This window comes from Mangifera indica, chromosome 9 (genome assembly GCF_011075055.1).
Source record: "Mangifera indica cultivar Alphonso chromosome 9, CATAS_Mindica_2.1, whole genome shotgun sequence".
In the NCBI taxonomy this organism is placed as follows: domain Eukaryota; kingdom Viridiplantae; phylum Streptophyta; class Magnoliopsida; order Sapindales; family Anacardiaceae; genus Mangifera; species Mangifera indica.
In genome coordinates this window covers 7,925,866-7,943,878 of record NC_058145.1, presented here as the reverse complement: position 1 = coordinate 7,943,878, position 18,013 = coordinate 7,925,866, and the positions used below count along the sequence as shown (strand labels likewise).

The window sequence follows — 18,013 nt, the reverse complement described above, 5'->3', positions numbered from 1 at the left end:
AACTTCAACTCTAATTGGAAATTGAAATAGAGAACCCTAATGGCCTTTTCTTCCCTTAAACACTATTACCCAATCTTAAACTACACCTAGAACTAGTCTACAAAGATGAAAACAACATTCAAAGATAAAAAAACCAAAAAACTTGAATATAAAACTCACCTTAAGAAGGGTTCGCAAAGACTTTATGGGCTAATATTCATTCAAAAGAAATAAGGGTTTTGAAGGGTTTTTGTTCGAAAAGAGTAACGTTTCATTGGACAAGTTCAAAGGGTGATATGTTCAAATATTTCATTCTAGAATTCTAAAAGTTATGAGAGTGACTTAGGGTTTTTATAGAATACATTCAAAATTTTAAACTCTTGGAATGTCCAGGATAAAAGAAGAAGTTGATGCTCAAGTTCAAAGCATTTTTGTAGACAATTTGGGAACATGCAGAAACAATATCAGTCATTTAAGTCAAGACAATGGCAAACATTGTTTATTGAATCAGAAAAATGATTTATGCCCAAAAAGACATCATGGAAGTTCAAACGCTATGAAAGAGATATGACATGCTCATACCTTACATTTAATGCAAACTGCAATGCCATTTAGATGACTTATTTCAAAGCAAGGATCTTACTTGTTCACATGTGGTTCATTCGTGTAAAAAGGTGAAAAATTTTTTAGGCCCACCTTGCACTCTAGAAACTAGGGGTAATTGTTGTGTGGTCAAACTCTTCTCTAAAACAATATTGAAAGGCCATTAACCCTTATATAGAGACTAGTTATATGAATGACACAAAGTGACTAACCATGTTATCTACATACAAGTCCACAACACAATATAGGCTCCTTTTGTCGAGAGTGGGAAAAGAAAATTACAATTGTTCCTCACAATCTTCTTTATATGCGTCTTTCACCTTCAACCATTGTGGGATAAGGGTCACATCCTATCAATTAAGAACACATGATCAACAATTTTTCATGGTAAGTGGATTTATCTAGATTCATTACACTATGATTCTATTATTTCACTATGTCTTGTAATGCTATCTCTTGTCCTATAAATTAAGTATTGTATAGAGATATCATAACAATACTTTTACATTCATATTTTACGTTGCTAAATTGAAAACTTAAACACTAATAATATAACTATGAATTTAAACTTTTGAATTGCAGATTTCAAACAATCTTAAAAACGTCATTTTGTTGATCATTTCATTATTTGCAATCACTTGTACCAAATCACACTCGCAATCTGGTATACATACACACAATAGTGGTTCAATTGATTTCAAACCTTGGAATTCGAGATACTTAGAGGGTGTGGTACATTAGTAGCAGGCCAGCCAAGTAAATTGTCATCTCTAGAGCCCCAAGCTAGACCCACAAAAAGGGTTAAGTAATTCAAGTCAGCGTAACAAGAAGTTATCCATAAAAATATATTTATATAATTTCTGAAGTTAAATACACACAGTGAGATTTCCTTCAATTAGATTTTATTGATGATGATTTAAGAGAAGATATAAACCAAAGTTACAAAATAATTGAGAGGTTTCCAAGATTTCCCAAGTACCTTCAGCCCTATCACTTTATTTGTGGATCAAATTCTGAATCCCTTTCTCCATACTCCTGAACTAAAGCACAAACTATTAAGTTTCTATTTTCACATAAATTTCATATTTTGCACAAACTGGGAACAGTTTGAAGTAGTACCTGTTGCTTCTCGACTGGTAAGGCCATGGTCTTGATGCCTCTCAAGCAGATCCAACAATCAAATGGAGCTAATGCAGAGCCTTCTGCATTTTACAGGAAAGACAAGTCCTTTGCCAAGCTGGTAAATATAAAGATGGCCATTTGAAAAGAGAAAAAGACTAGATCTATGATAAGAAAATTTAGGGCATAACACATTGATTTCCTCGTTTAAACCATGTGTGTGTTTCCATGTTACAGTTTTGGATGCTATATTAAAAATAGATATTAGGAAATTAAGAAAAGCATAGAATAAATACAGCATGTAAGAGCTGCAACCTTTCCCCTTTTAACTGCAAGCACACCCGCCATGACATCACTATGTCCAGATATAAATTTAGTAGCTGAATGCATAACTATGTCCAACAATTAGCAACTATACAAAGAAATAGCAGTTTATTGGACTCAAGTCAGATGTTGTACCTGCTCCAAGTTCCAGGGGCTGTGACAGTACAGAAGACATAATGCTGTTATCCACTAACAAAAGAGCACCGTGTCAATGAGCCATTTTAGCAATTTTCTACAAATCAGAGTTTCGAAAATGAAGGCAAATATAAATCTGAAGTTGCTAGTTTACAAAAGTTCCTACATACAAATAAATATCAAAAGCCACTATCACAAAATGAATTGATGACAATAATCCCTATGTTCAAGTTGAGAAGGGTAGATGTTAATGGCATCCATATGGGGTTCAACACATTTAGACAAAAGTTCATAAACATTATATTGTATTGGACTAATATTTTGAAACTTTAATAGATGGCATTAAATTGGAATAGATTAGAAAGGAATAATTACTTTATAACTATCCTATTGAATTATATAAATAGTAAGTTTAAATTTTGTCAATAAATTTTCTGACAAATAAAGGTAAATGGTTTACACGAATATCAGATATTTGTTGTCGAGGATTGGTGGGACTCTCCAACCACACAAGCTTTGCCCAAGGACCAATAGCGGAGGATGCAACCTCATCCAGATCACTTGTATTAATACGCCTGCACATATTCTCAATTTACAATACAGAAAAAGCATAATAACGAAGATCAAATTAAAAATTATAATAAAAATGAAATTACTAACTTCACAATAATTCCAGATTTTGGAGCCACTTGTGTTAACAAACGATCAGAACCACGATAGAAGTCATCCCCCGCAACAATTTCTTGACCTGAACATAACATAAATTGTTCCAAGAGTATGATACTTTTAATTAAATGGAGGTTAATTAATTTGATAAGTTGAAGTAAAAAAAAATAAAGAAAGCACCAGTTCCAACTAGATGAGTGACAGCAGCCAATGCAGCCATTCCACTGGCGAAGCAAAATGCTCGATCTGCCTTGTCCATCTTCGCAATGAGGCTAAGAAACCAGGAAAAAGAAACTAATCACGGGGCTGTTCGAATGATGATCTTGGACGATATACTGTCTTTTTAAACAAAGAAAAGTAAACCATAAGGTCACTCTTTTGGCCTTATACAACAAGAGGTCATGTTCAAAGGGAACATTAAAAGTATACTAGAGAATTTTCATAAAAACATACCTTTCCAAGACATGGCGCGTAGGATTTCCACTTCTGGTATAATCATAGGGTCCATATTCTAACGCTGAAGGCTACAACATTGAAAGTTCATGGAAACTAGAGTGAAACATCAAAACCAAATTGATTTAAGTGAGTGAAATATGTATGTGTATACATGTATAGGCCTTATCTAAGTCTATTTTTTATGAGCATAATGCCTGTGGAAAATAAAAATTTATCTCCTCTTACACAAGTTCTTCATTGCACACAGAATTATAAAAGAAATTGCTTTAATTTGCTTTCCAATCATGCCCACAAAGTGACATATGAGCTCTCTCTCAAAGAAACTATAAGAAATCATCCTTTATCTTCTTCAGAATTCTTCTATTTCTCTCTAACCTACAATTTGAATTACGATTTTCAATTTTTACTAACATTTAAACAAAAACATATATGCATGTTAATGCAATATGTTAAGATCCCAAGTGTAAGGTATGAGACTTGAATTCCACATTGGAAAGTATGGGCAACTAGTGTGGAGTTTATATGGCCTTGAGCTCTCTCATCTCAATAGCTAGCTTTTGAGGTGTGGTTCTCCTAAGGTTCATATCACTCGGTACCAGAGCCAAGGTTCCGATGACAACCAATAAGGAATGAATTGAAAATTTGGAGTCCAGCGTGGGCAGTTTGCAGGATAGGTTCACTCGTTTAGAGCTGGGGTTCGGGGAGAAGCTTCAACGGTTGGAGGTTGCAATTAGCAAACTTACGGAAGCCGCGGAATCACAACCAGCAATCAAGTTCACTCAAGCTTTTGATCGAAGTGGGTATTCTTCTAGTAATAGTGGTTGTGGGCAAGCCGAAGGAGAGCGTCCCTTGTTTTCTTCTAAGCTCACTAGACTAGAGTTTCCCAAGTTTGCGGGAGACGACCCCACTGAATGGCTCCACAAGGCAGAAAAATTTTTCAGGTTTCAAAGCACTACAGAGTCACAGAAAGTGTTGTTGGCCTCGTTTCATCTTGAGAAAGAAGCAGACAAAAGAAGTCACGTGGAGTATTTTTGTAGAGGAATTGTGGTCACGATTTGGACCAACCGACAGTGAGGATTTTGACGAATCTCTATCAAGGATTCGTTAGACAGGCTCTTTACGAGATTACTAGCGTGAATTTGAGAGATTGGGCAATAGAGTTCAGGGGTGGACTCAAAAGGCTTTAGTGGGAACATTTATGGGCAGACTGAAGTTTGAAATAGCTGAAGGAATTCGCATGTTCAAACCGAAGACCCTCAAAGAAGCAATTGGCTTAGCTAGTGGTTGTGGGCAAGCCGAAGGAGAGCGTCCCTTGTTTTCTTCTAAGCTCACTAGACTAGAGTTTCCCAAGTTTGCGGGAGACGACCCCACTGAATGGCTCCACAAGGCAGAAAAATTTTTCAGGTTTCAAAGCACTACAGAGTCACAGAAAGTGTTGTTGGCCTCGTTTCATCTTGAGAAAGAAGCAGACAAAAGAAGTCACGTGGAGTATTTTTGTAGAAGAATTGTGGTCACGATTTGGACCAACCGACTGTGAGGATTTTGACGAATCTCTATCAAGGATTCGTTAGACAGGCTCTTTACGAGATTACTAGCGTGAATTTGAGAGATTGGGCAATAGAGTTCAGGGGTGGACTCAAAAGGTTTTAGTGGAAACATTTATGGGTAGACTGAAGTTCGAAATAGCTGAAGGAATTCGCATGTTCAAACCGAAGACCCTCAAAGAAGCAATTGGCTTAGCTAGGATGAAGGATGAACAACTTAGCAAACAAAAGAAGGTGACTCGATTCTCTACTACTGTTGGAGGGAGTATGACTTCTAACAATCCTAAGCCAACCTCACCAATGAAGCGAATATCATGGGAAGAAATGCAAAAACGAAGAGCACAAAGACTTTGCTTTAACTGTGATGATAAATTCGTGCTAGGACACAAGTGTAAGGGTCCGCAACTCTTGTTACTGGAAGGAAACCCAGATGATGAGGAGGAACAAGATGATCCAGAAATCTCACTTTATGCCCTTACTGGATGGTCGACTGCTCGTACCATGAGGATCATAGCTAAGGTCGGCTCCCACGAGTTGGTTGTGCTTATTGATAGTGGCTCGACACATAACTTTATCAATGAAAGAATTGTAGAGTTATTACAACTGCCAGCAGTGCCAATTGAGCCTTTTAATGTAAAGGTAGCGAATGGTGCACCCTTTAAGTGCCAAGGAAGGTTCAAAAATGTCAGAGTATGGCTTCAAGGAATTGCCTTCACCTTAACCTTATACTTCGTACCACTAATCGGATTAGACATGGTGTTAGGAATTCATTGGCTAGAACAGTTAGGTACGGTCATATGTGACAAGAGACAAATGATAATGGCTTTCATATGGGAAGGCCAACCTCATCAATTGGAGGGAATGGATAGCAAGCCTATCCGACCCACTGAACTCAACACTCTATCAAAAGAAGTAGAGCAAGGGAACTCTTTATTTGCGATTTGCTTACAGTGTGATACGGGAGAGGAAATTCCTACATAAATGCGACCTCTCTTACAAGAATTTGAGGATGTATGCTAGGAACTTAAACAACTACCTCCTTCACGTGAAATTGATCATTATATCAACCTTAAGGAGGGGACAGAGCCAATCAATATAAGATCCTATAGATATGCCCACTTTCAGAAGGCAGAGATAGAGAAACAAGTACAAGATATGCTCAATATTAATTTGGACCAGCACTAGTCCTTTTTCTTCACCCATTCTACTGGTAAAGAAAAAGGATGGAACATGGCGCTTCTGCACTGACTACAGGGCCCTTAACGCAGTCACTATCAAAGACAGATTTCCAATTCCAATGGTGGAAGATATGTTGGATGAACTGCATGAAGCTGCTTATTTTACTAAATTGGATTTGGTATCAAAGTCATCACCATGTCTCACAGTTGCAATCGTGCAGCATGGGTGGTGACACCAGTATTGCAGTGTTTGTCCGGGGCTAGTAGGGAGCTAACGCACAGCCAGCTTGCATGAGCATCGGGGCTGCGAAGCATGGTGATATGTTAGGATCCCAAGTGTAAGATATGAGACTTGGATCCCATATTGGAAAGTATGGGCAACTAGTGTGGGGTTTATATAGTCTTGGGTTCTCTCATCTCAATAGCTAGTTTTTGAGGTGTAGTTCTCATAAGGTTCGTATCACAATATTAGATGACGTTCCATAAAAATGTAAAAAGAGTTAAGGATGAACCAAAAATGCCATCCGTGAAGAGTTCTTCAAATCTCTTCTAAATATATCCAAACACATTATATGATTATACAAAATTTGGAAATAAAGATTTCCACGGCAGAACTATATACATAAGTCATTAGGCATTCAGAAATTTGCATTTAATTCTGTGTTTATAATTATGAATACCAAAAACTTACTCTCACCTGCTTAAATGTAGCTACTCTCATAATTCATCAATAGTGTCGAGATACCAGCTCCTTAGTACTAATATCTATACATTATTCTATTCTTTTAAATAAATTAATAAATAACACATCTCTACCATAAAAAAGATGCATAAAAATAAACGATTCCGGAGACAAACCATCAAAACGTTCTTCTAACTCAGTAACAAGAGCCGAAGTGCTGACATCCATTGAACAAGTCAACTTAAAATTCTTTTCTATTGATAATTTGGTATGTCCAGAACCATTCAAAAAGGGAAAAAGGAAAAATCATTTTACGTGAGCTAATAAATTAAGAAAATAAAAGCAAATAGCTCAAATAAAAAACCTACGTGCTTTTAACATAAGAACTGTCCCTGTAGAAAGAGGTTAAGAAGGGACTGAGAGAAAGAGAAGAGGCCATCAGGGAAAAAAAAGTAAAAGTGAAAATGAAAATGATACTGGGAATTAGGGTTTGTTTAGTGTAGAAGGGATTTATATGATATAGAGAGCTAGAAAGAAGTTAGTTCGTTGCAAGTGAAAGTGAATTCGCGGGAGTTCACTTGCTTCGCTCCCACCAGCGATTGAAACAGTCACTTTCACCTGTTTATAACACACGTGTACAGTATACTTCCTTCAAATTGAAACATGCTGGTCGTTTAAACAAGGGTGGTGCCATTCTTTTTTTTTTTTATAATTTCTTGCGACCTGGAAATTATTCTTGCAACGACATGTAAGCCCACTTAAGCCAAAACACTTGATTTGTCAAACCAATTCCATCACTGGAACTCATAGGCTCATAGGTGATTTTTGGTTTGAAGTAATATTTGATTATCTCAATAATCAATCTTCCATTATTGACATTATCTCATTTAATTCGTTAGATGGTATAAAATTTTGGTAATTTTATATTATTAAAGTGTTTTAATATATAAATTTTGGTTATTAAAAGATTAAGGAGATAAATCTAATTGTGTTATAGTTTGCTTTGTACTTATTAAATATAATTTTATTTGCACTTATTAAATGTGCCTCTATATACAGGCGCATTTGCACACAATTTTGACTTTGAGGGTTTCACAATTTACCTACACATACATATGCCTGTGCAACCAAACACTCTCCCTATGCATCATGTCCCAACAGACCACTATGCAATATTTTGACATCCTTTTTGTTCATACTTCATGTAAGTAATGTGATGCAGGTTTACACTTGGTCTAAGAATGACTTCAACGCCTTTGCAACAATTGTAAAAGACGAAAGAGCTACCAATGCATATATAACTCTTATAGATATCTTATGACTGTTTTATGCATATCGTGTATTTGACATCCTATGAGAGAGATCCAAATGGGGTTTTGTGGTATGTTCGAAAATTTTTAATTTATGATTATGTTGCCAAACACAACAAAGCTTACACAAGAAGATACATTTCCATTCTTAACCTCGTAAATGTTAGGTGCAAAGAGTATCTAGCTACAATAGCATTTCCCCATGAAAATATTAGTCTTTGTGATTACAATCTTATCATATTCAAATGAAACTTTTACCCAACTTTTCTTATTAAAGATATAAAAAAAATTTCTCCAATTTTAGGAACATTTAATACATTATTCAAAGTCAGGGTCTTGCCAAATCTGGGTTTGAGAAGAACTTTTCCTTTGCCAAGGACATTAGCTGTTTGAGAATCACTAAGATAAGTACATGTTCTTCTCCATCCCTTAATGGAGTGTAAAAGGTGAAGGCATCTTTGTTTACACAAATATGCCCTTTATCACCTATGTTTGCTACCCATTCTTTTATATCGGCCACAAAATTAGCAATTGAAATGAGTAACAATAATATCGATGCCTTAAACCAAATTAGCTTCTGGTATGTGACAGTTGTCACTCTTTTCCTACATTTAGTAGCATGGTGACTTGACTTTCCATGAACAAAACATAAGACTTTCTTCTTAAAAGTGAGGTTATATGATATAACCTGATTGTGTATAGGCACACAATCAAGTTTTTTATTAGCATACATTTTTATTGTTATTATGAAATTTCCCTTACGATAGGTTAGCCTTTTATGAAATTTCCTTAACTTTGGTTTTGATGATCTCCCTTCGATTGGTATCTTCAATTATGATGTAGGTGATCAAATTTGAAAAAGAAAGTTGTTTGTGCTTTTCATATAAATTTATTTTATCGAAATTAGGATAAATAATTTATCACAGTAATACCTAATACTATAATTCAAGAAACCCATAAAACTATATTCACATAATTATACATAACATTCTCTATATCTTAATACGGATCAACTTAACATGAAACTTTAATATATATATATATATATATATATATATATATATATATATATATATATATATATATATATATATATATATATTATTCTTGAATTTTACTAACCCAAATTCTATTCCCAAGAAATTAGAACTTACAATTATTACATATTAATTAAGTTTAAACATACCTAACTTCATTGGTGATTTTAGCTTGATTTTGAAGTGATTATTGAAAAACTCAAACTTAGTTTTCCTCCCTTTCTCTCGTAGCCTTTCCTATGTCAAAAAATACACACTTAGATAGAGAGAAGCCAGCCTTCTATAATTATTATAAAAATATCAATTACAGCTCCATCAAAGTGTATGTAATGCATAAATCCTTTTAAATTGATTAATAACACTTTAGCCCAAATTTATTATTAAACTTATACTATATGTTAATTACACATGGACCATATTAATGAAAATATTCTTATATTCTCCCACTTGGTTCATAGTATCATTAAAAATTCACCATTTAATAATAAAACATAATTCGTGAAATAAGGTTAAAGTTTTTCTTAAATCAGTCAACATTAATCAAGATTAAGCACAAACTCATAAGAATCATAGTGATCATATGCCATTAAATCGGCATAGTTCCTTCTATGTATCACTATATAAGTTCTATACTTAACATAATCTGTAATAAAAGATATCATAGTAGTCAAACAACAATGTCTTTATTAAAGACATATTTAATATTCTCATAAAATATTCATTCAATTTTATATATATATAAAATAACATAACTAATAACAAGATAAAACACATATATAAATTAGAAACAATACATACAAGAACTCATAGTATAAATCACATAAGAATATAATACACTATAAATCATTACTAATAATGCCCATTCTTTTGACATTTTCATTAAATGTCTTAGGTGGCAATCTTTTAGTTAATGGATCCATAGTCATAAGGTTAGTGCTAATATGTCCAATTGACATTGTTTGTTTTTGAACTTCTTTATTAACGACAAAATATTTCAATTTCATATGTTTAGCATTCTTGGAATACTTGTTGTTTTTAGAGAAGAAAGTTGTTGTGACATTATCACAATAAATTTTCAATGGCTTCGCAATACTATCTACAGTCCTGAGCCCTGAAATGAAATTCTGCAACCATAATCCTTAAACAGTGGCCTCAAAGCATACCACAAACTCATCTTGCTTAGTGGAAACAACAATAACAAACTGCTTTGTACTTTTTCACTAAACTACTCCACTAACTAATAAAACTAAATATCCAAAAGTGGACTTTCTGGTATCCTCACATCTAGCAAAATTTGAATCTAAATAACCTATGATCTTGAGATCATCAAATCTCTTGTAAGTAAGCATAAATTTTTTTTTCCTTGTATGCATTTCAATACTTTCTTAGTAGCTTTCCAATGGTTCATCCCTGGATTATTTTGATACTTGTCCAACATCCCAACAACAAAACTGATGTCTGGTCTGATACAAATTTGAGTATACATTAAACTCCCTACAATAGACGCATAAAGAATTTGTTTCATTTGATGCGTTCCAATTCATTTCTTAGGCATTGCATAAGACTAAATTTATCCCTTTTCTGAATTGGAGCAACACTAGTAAAACATTTATCTATTTAAAATCTCTTTAGAATTTTATTAATATATTCTTTTTTAGACAATCCTAACAATCCTTGTGACCCTATCACGAAAAATTTTTATTCCTATCACATAAGATGCCTTACTCTTATCTTTCATTTCCAAATTCTTAGAAAGAAATTTGTTGGTTTCATACATCATACTAAAGTCATTGGTGGCCAACAAAATATCGTCAATATACAAAATAAGAAACATAAATTTGCTCCCATGACCTTTTAATAAATACACCAATCGATAGTATTCTCTTTAAAATCGAAAGAGGTAATGGTATTATTAAACTTGAGGTACCATTGTCTGAAAGCTTGATTAAGTTTGTATATTCACTTCTTAAGTTTACACAACATGTTTTCTTTTCCTTCACCTATGAAACCTTCAGATTGTTTCATATATACCTCTTCTTTTAAGTTTCCATTGAGAAAAACAGTTTTCACATCTATCTAGTGTAACTTTAAATCATAGTGAGTCACCATTGCCATGACAAATCTAAATAAATCCTTTTTAGAAACCATAGAAAATGTTTCTTTGTAGTCAATACCCTTTTCTAAGTAAACCCTTTTAACAATAAGTCTAGCCTTGTACCTTTCAATATTACCTTTCGAGTTGCATTTGGTTTTGAAACCTATTTAAATCCAATACTTTTACAACTTTCAAGTAATACTACAAAGTCCTAGACTTCATTAAACAACATTGAATTTAATTCTTCTTTCATGACTTCTAGCCATATTTTAGAATTGACACTTTCCATGGATTGTGAAAATGAAACTGGATCTTCGTCAATTCCTAAATCATAATCAAATTCTTATAGATAAACCACATATTCATCCGAAATGGTTGATCTCCTTACTCTTTGAGATCTTTTTAATGCTACTTCTTATGGTTCAAATATTGGATATTCATTAACGATAACTTCATTACGGAGTGGTGGTTGTTCGTTTATTTGTTGTTCTTGTGTGTTGTTTGGACATTCTACAACAAGAGAAACAACAACATGAGTAGAAGTTGTAGGTAAAGGAGACTAAACCTTAACTTATTGAATTTTTATTTTAGATGATTCCACACTACTACTAATCTCATTATTTTCAATGAATCTAGCATTCTTAGTTTTTATTATTCGCGTACAATGGTTAGGATAGTAAAATTTATACCTTTTTGATTTTTTTGGATAACTAATGAAGAAACCATTAGTTGTTCTTGAATCTAATTTCTTTTTATGTGGATCATAAACCTTTATTTTTGTTGGGAACCCTAAACATGCAGGTGCCTTAAACTAGGTTTCTTTCAAATACACAGTGTTGTCTTTGAAACAGCCTTATTAGAAACCCTGTTTAATAAAATATACAACGGTTTTTAATGCGTACATCCATAATGAAAAAGGTAAAGATGAATTACTTATAATACTTTTAACCATGTCCATTAGGGTATGATTATGTCTTTTTATAACACTATTTTGTTGCGATGTACTAGACATTGTGTATTGAAGACATATGCCATGTTCTTCAAGGAACTTAGCAAATGGACCAAGGTTTTTTCCTGATTTGTCACCTTTGTCAAATCTAATGATTTTAACTTTTCTATCAAGTTGCCTCTGAACCTCATTTATAAATACCTTTAAGACATCTACTGATTGAAAATTTTTCATATAGCAAATAGACAGAGCTATAACATGAAAAATCATTTATAAAAGTGATAAAGTATTTTTCTTTTTCAAAAGATATAATATCAAAAGTCAACATATATTAGTGTGAATTATTTCAAGGAGTTTTGTGCTTCTTGTGGCTGGTTTCTTAATTATGTGACTGGTATGTTTACCCTTAGTATAGTCCAAATAAATATCAAGATCAGTAAAATCCAAGTAAGAAAGAATTTCATTATTTACTAATCTTTGTATTATTTTCTTTAATATGTAGTGCAAATGTTTATGTTACAAATAAACATAACTTTCATCCACAAAGACATGTTTTGTAGCAATATTATGATGCAAGGTCAATGTCTCAGCAAAAAAAGTATCAAGTTTTAATTTATATAATCCATCACAACACCAGCACCAATAAGACAATTATGTTTAAATAAACTGAAACATCCATTCCCAAATTTAAAATAGTATCATTCCAAATCAAGTTTAAATAAAGATACTAAGTTTCTTGACAACTCAAGTATATAAGAAGTTTGAAACAAATCTAAACGATGTCTAGTGTTTAAAATTAAATGGTAGGTCCTGATAGCTTCCACTTGAGCTTTGGCTCTATTTCCCACGTACACAAACTTTTTATTATCGTTTATGGTTTGAGTTGTAAGGAATCTCTGCAATATATTTGAAATGTAAGTGGTACAACAAGAGTCAATCCACCAAGTATTATAAGAAACTTATATAAATTTGATTTGAAACATACTAAAGCACTAGGTTTACCTTTCTTTCAAACCATGTCTTACATTTTAGGCAATCCTTTTGAAAGTAACCAAGTCTTTTACAGAAATAATGCTTATAATTCTTTCTTTCCTTCTTGTGGATTGGGGCAGAAGATTCATTTATCTTAAGTGGTGCTTTTCCTTTTCCAAGCTTTTTTCCTAGTTTCCTTTTAGCTCTTGATGATAAGCCTAAAAGATTTACTAAATGGATTTCTTGTTTCTTAAGTCTTGTTGGTTTTCAATTCTATGAAATTCCCTTTATCTTTAATTGTGTTATAATTAATTTGGAATGGACCATACTCAAGAGATAAGAAATTAATGATTAATCAAACAAGGAAGCTTTCATCCACAATCATTCCCATGGCCCTCAACCTTATTGTTAAATCGGCCACTTCAGTTACATGTTTGTGTATAGTATAAGAACCATCAAACTTCATGTTGGTGAGTGTACTCATTAATGTTGCATAATGAGACTTGTTAGCAAATTTAGATTGAGAAGCCTTTTCTAACAATTTCATGTATTTCTTAGCATTACCAATGTCAGCAATGGACTACTTAATATTGCTAGCCACTGTCATCTGTATGAATTTAAGACTTAATCTATTTGATCTTTCCCAAGTTTTATGAAAAGATTTCTCTTTAGCTGTATTAGCCTTAGTGAGTTCAACGAGCTTATCATAAAGAAGAGATTGGTTCAAGTCTAACACTCCTAGGTTAAACTCAACTTGCTCCTTTCATTAATTAAAGTTTAGCCCATTGAATTTTACAATAGATGAAACTTGCAAATGTAGCAAAATAGGAATTAATGTCATAGAATAAAATAATTACCATAAAACTCACAAACAGTAATACTTTGAGTAATTATATAAATCTATAATACTAATTCAAATTATTTTATAATATTAAACATTAAATGTATATTATCGTTCTTCTTTGGGAGTTACATCAATAAAAAATTGTAACCATAATTGATAATTTATTTGAAAAACTTAAATTGGTTATATTATATACTCCAATTAGATATGTTTATTACCTTTGGGTAAACAAAAGTTACCAACCAAGTATATTCATTAACCACAATTATGTCCATGATTTTAGAAAAAATTAGTCAACCTTTGGGCGATCTTTAAATATTCTCTAATCAATGAACTTCAATCACTCATGTATAAACATTCCATGTCTTCATGTTATTTGGCAATATTACGTAATCACAAATAATTAAATTTATTTTCATTAATTATTGATGTCTATTAAAGCTTTCTGTTTCAAATACTTTGGTAACTAACTAAATATATTTAATATAGGCATCACTTGTTCGTGTCATCTTAATGTGTTTATTTTGGATAATTTAACATTCATCTAAATCAAACCAATTAAACATTCAGATTAAGACCAAACTTAAATTCAATCAAATTTGCAAGTGAATAGCTCAAAATTGATTTGCAATCAAAGAGAGAAGTTCCTTTTGTGTTGTTGCAACTAGGTTATAAAATAAACATCTAGTATCAAAGCATCACATGTCTAGCAAATGGCAAACAACTCTACGAGTGTGAATCCAATACTTCCCTCAATTCCATTGTTCAAATGGATTGGCTATAAAGTATGGAGAATAAAAATGAATGCTCTCTTTATCTTTTAAGATATGTGGGAGTTTTTAGAGAAATGTTACAACAAAGCTAGTGTTTCAGTTGAAGCTCTCAAAGACCTTAAAAAGAAAGATGCCAAAACTCTCTTCTCCATTTAACAAGCAGTAGATGAAAGTATTGCAACTGCAACAAAGTCAAGTGAGGCATGGAAAGCACTTCAAATAGGCTACCAAGGGATTACTAACGTATTAACTATTAAGCTATAAATATTTTTAAGAAAATTTGAGGAATTTTCTATGAAGGATGTTGACTCTATGGAAGCTTACTTTTGCAATTTGATGGAGGTCGTCAACCAAATTAGAAAGTATGGTGATGAACTATTTGAATAAAAGGTAGTTGAAAAAATTTTGATAAGTTTGCCCAAGAAGTACAATCATGTGGTGGTTGCTCTAAAAGAGTCCAAAGATTTAAATGTATGTACAACTGATGAATTATTAGGCTCTTTGAAATCTCACGAAGATAGAATAAATGGACGAGAAGAACGCAACACTGAGAATGCATTTCACACAAAGCTGCAATTTTCCAAACCCAGCTTTAGCAATAATGGGTCAAATGGCCAAAAAAGGCAAAGAGGCTATTCTAATCATGGAAAAAAAAATAGGCAAAGGCGGTGGATGTTCAAGCATTCATCATTATAGGGAAGCAAATGGTAACAATGAGAACCATAGCTACAAGGATATAGGTGGTGACCATGAGACTCAAAATCGTAAGCCTCGATGCTTTTATTGTAAAAAAACCCGATCATATTGAGAAATTTTGTAGAATTAAAGGAAAAAAAAATATATTAAATTTACTGAAGAAAAAGAAAAAGAAGATGAGGTTGAAAGTTTATTCTTAGCTTGTTATATTGCTAAAACATGTTTTTTAGATGTTTGATATAAAGATAGTGGTTGTAACAATAATATGACAACAAATTTAGATGCATTTATCAACTTAGATAAATCAATCAAGATGAAAGTAAAGATGAGTGATGGTACAATTTGTGAAACATGTGGAAAAGAAGTTGTGAAAGTCAAACCCTAAGGTTCAAGTTGTATCAAAAATGTCCTTTATGTGCCTGATTTGGACTCTAACTTGTTGAGTGTAAGGCAATTTTAAATAAAGGTTACTTATTTTTTGAGGATTTTTCTTGCACTATCTTTTTAAATAAATCAAAGAAATACATGTTGTTCAAGGTTCCCATGGTTGAAAACAATGTTTTTCCTCTCTCTCCTGCTAGTGAAGATTAAGCATTTGCAACTTCTTTAGAAGATAGTTGTTAGTTATGGTACCATAGGTATGGGCACTTAAATTTCAAAAGGTTAAAACTATTGTCTCATCAAGGTTTGGTGGATGGATTACCTTCGATTCATCATAAAAATGACATATGTGAGAATTATGTGTTTGGAAAGCAGCATAAAGATGCATTTTCCAAAGCACATGCTAGGAGAGCATCAAAACTAATTGAGCTAGTGCAATGTGGTCCTATGAAAACTCCTTTAAATAATAGTTCATATTTCCATGTGTTTGTTGATGATTATAGCAGGATGACATGGGTTTATTTTGCCAAAGAAAAATTTGTTGTATTGCCTAATTTTAAGAGGTTCAAGAATTATGTTGAAAAGCAAAGTAGGAACCTCTTAAAGATTTTTAGAATAGATTGTGGTGGAGAATTTGTTTCAACCAAGTTTGATGATTTTTGTGAAGAGTATGACATTTTGAGGCAACTAACAACCTGAAACATGCGTCCACAAAATAGTGTGGCAAAACATAAGAATACAAGTCTTATAAAGATGACAAAGAGTATGATGAATGCAAAGGGCCTTATTCATACAACAGCCTATCTTCACAATTGTAGCCCTACATTAGCTTTGCATAATCAAATGCCTATTAAAGATTGGCATGGTTGGAGGCCAAAGGTAACCCTTTTTAAAGTATTTGGTTGCATTTCTTATGTTCATGTGTTTTCTCAAAAAGGGCGTAAACTTGGTGAAAATAATATTAAATATATATTTGTAGGCAATAACATGGAAACTAAAGGCTATCATTTTTATGATCCTATTACTAAAAGCTTATCATTCATCATGATACTGTGTTTGATAAGAAAAGTGAATGGAATTAGGATGAGAAATAGGGTTGTTTAGAGTTTTTATAGACATGAATTTTTTGAATGTTTTGACATTCCTACTATTGCTATAGGAGACTATAATGGTGAATTAAACATTTCAAATCCAATTAGCCCATCAGGCTTTACATCTTCAAGCTTTTTTGGCACACCTTTAAGAAAATGGGGTTTTTTTAAAGAGATTTATCAGGGGGTAGAATAATGCCAAGCTACACAAGTTCAAAAGCCAAGTCACTATAAAGATGATACAAGTTTAGAGGAATGGTGTGAGGGCATGGATGTAGAAATGTTGACCTTGGAACAAAACAAAACATAGGAACTTGTTAACTTATTGGAAGGCAAAGAAGTTGTTAAGCTAAAATGGATTTACAAATTGAAGTTCAACCTTGATAGTTTAATTCACAAGTACAAAGCATAACTGGTTACAAGTGGTTATATACAATGTGAAGGTATTGATTTCAAGGAAACATTTGCACCAGTAGCCAGATTTGACACTATTAAAGTTGTTTTGGCAATAGCTACACACTACAAATGGAATGTCTATCAATTTGATGTAAAATCAGCTTTTTTAAATGGTGTTCTGGATAAGGAAGTGTTTATGGAACAACTAGTAGGTTATGAGGTTAAAAGGCAAGAGAAGAAAATGTTCAAGCTAAAAAAGGCATTATATAGCCTCAAGCAAGGTCTTAGGGCTTGGTATGAAAAGATTGATGGGCATTTCAACAAAAATGGATTTTAGAAAAGTGTAACTAAGCATACATTGTATGTTAAAGCAAAAGTAGATAGAGAGATACTCATTGTATGTCTTTATGTAGATGATTTGGTTTACACTAGTAATAGTGATTTTTTTTATGAATAAGTTTAAAAACTTTATGGTTGAGGAATTTAAGATACCTAACTTGGGTTTGATGAGCTATTTTTTTAGATTAGAAGTGTAACAAAGTGGTGCAGACATTTTAGTTGTTAACAGAAATATGTGAAGGATCATCTTCATAAGTTCAAGTTGCAAGACTGTAATTCAGTAAAGACTTTTGTGACCAATAATAAAAAATTCAATAAAGAAAATGGAGAAGAAAAAATATACACTCATGTTTATCGAAGTTTGATCGGCAGTTTGCTTTATCTCACCAATACTTGACCTGATATCTTGCAAGCTACTAGTCTTTTGTCTAGGTTTATGCAAAC

At 32.7% G+C, this 18,013-nt stretch overlaps 1 protein-coding gene across 3 annotated transcripts; it reads right to left on the bottom strand.

Annotated features, from left to right (window-relative positions):
- Positions 1–1,476: 1,476 nt before the first annotated feature.
- Positions 1,477–3,124, bottom strand: LOC123226602 (cystathionine beta-lyase, chloroplastic-like). 3 transcript variants are annotated; one of them, XR_006504352.1, is made up of 6 exons: positions 3,007–3,124; positions 2,821–2,908; positions 2,621–2,735; positions 2,161–2,214; positions 1,702–1,819; positions 1,477–1,622 (listed from the first exon to the last, which is right to left on the bottom strand). XR_006504352.1 is itself a non-coding variant. In XM_044651155.1 (5 exons), the coding sequence occupies exons 1-5, from the start codon at positions 3,083–3,085 to the stop codon at positions 1,760–1,762; spliced, it is 396 nt and encodes a 131-aa protein (XP_044507090.1). In that variant the 5' UTR covers positions 3,086–3,124; the 3' UTR covers positions 1,477–1,759. The 3 variants fall into 3 exon arrangements, 1 of the variants encoding a protein (XP_044507090.1); XR_006504353.1 differs by having other exon boundaries at positions 1,477–1,617; XM_044651155.1 differs by having other exon boundaries at positions 1,477–1,819.
- Positions 3,125–18,013: the final 14,889 nt, after the last annotated feature.

What these genes read in the sequence shown, in the direction of transcription:
- LOC123226602 (XM_044651155.1), bottom strand. Translation starts at nt 3,085, where the DNA reads ATGGACAAGGCAGATCGAGCATTTTGCTTCGCCAGTGGAATGGCTGCA. An exon ending in AACAAATATCTGATATTCGT is followed by an intron (nt 2,215 to 2,620) that starts GTAAACCATTTA and finishes CTCTTTTGTTAG; the next exon opens with TGGATAACAGCATTATGTCT. An exon ending in GCCCCTGGAACTTGGAGCAG is followed by an intron (nt 1,820 to 2,160) that starts GTACAACATCTG and finishes TATATTTACCAG; the next exon opens with CTTGGCAAAGGACTTGTCTT.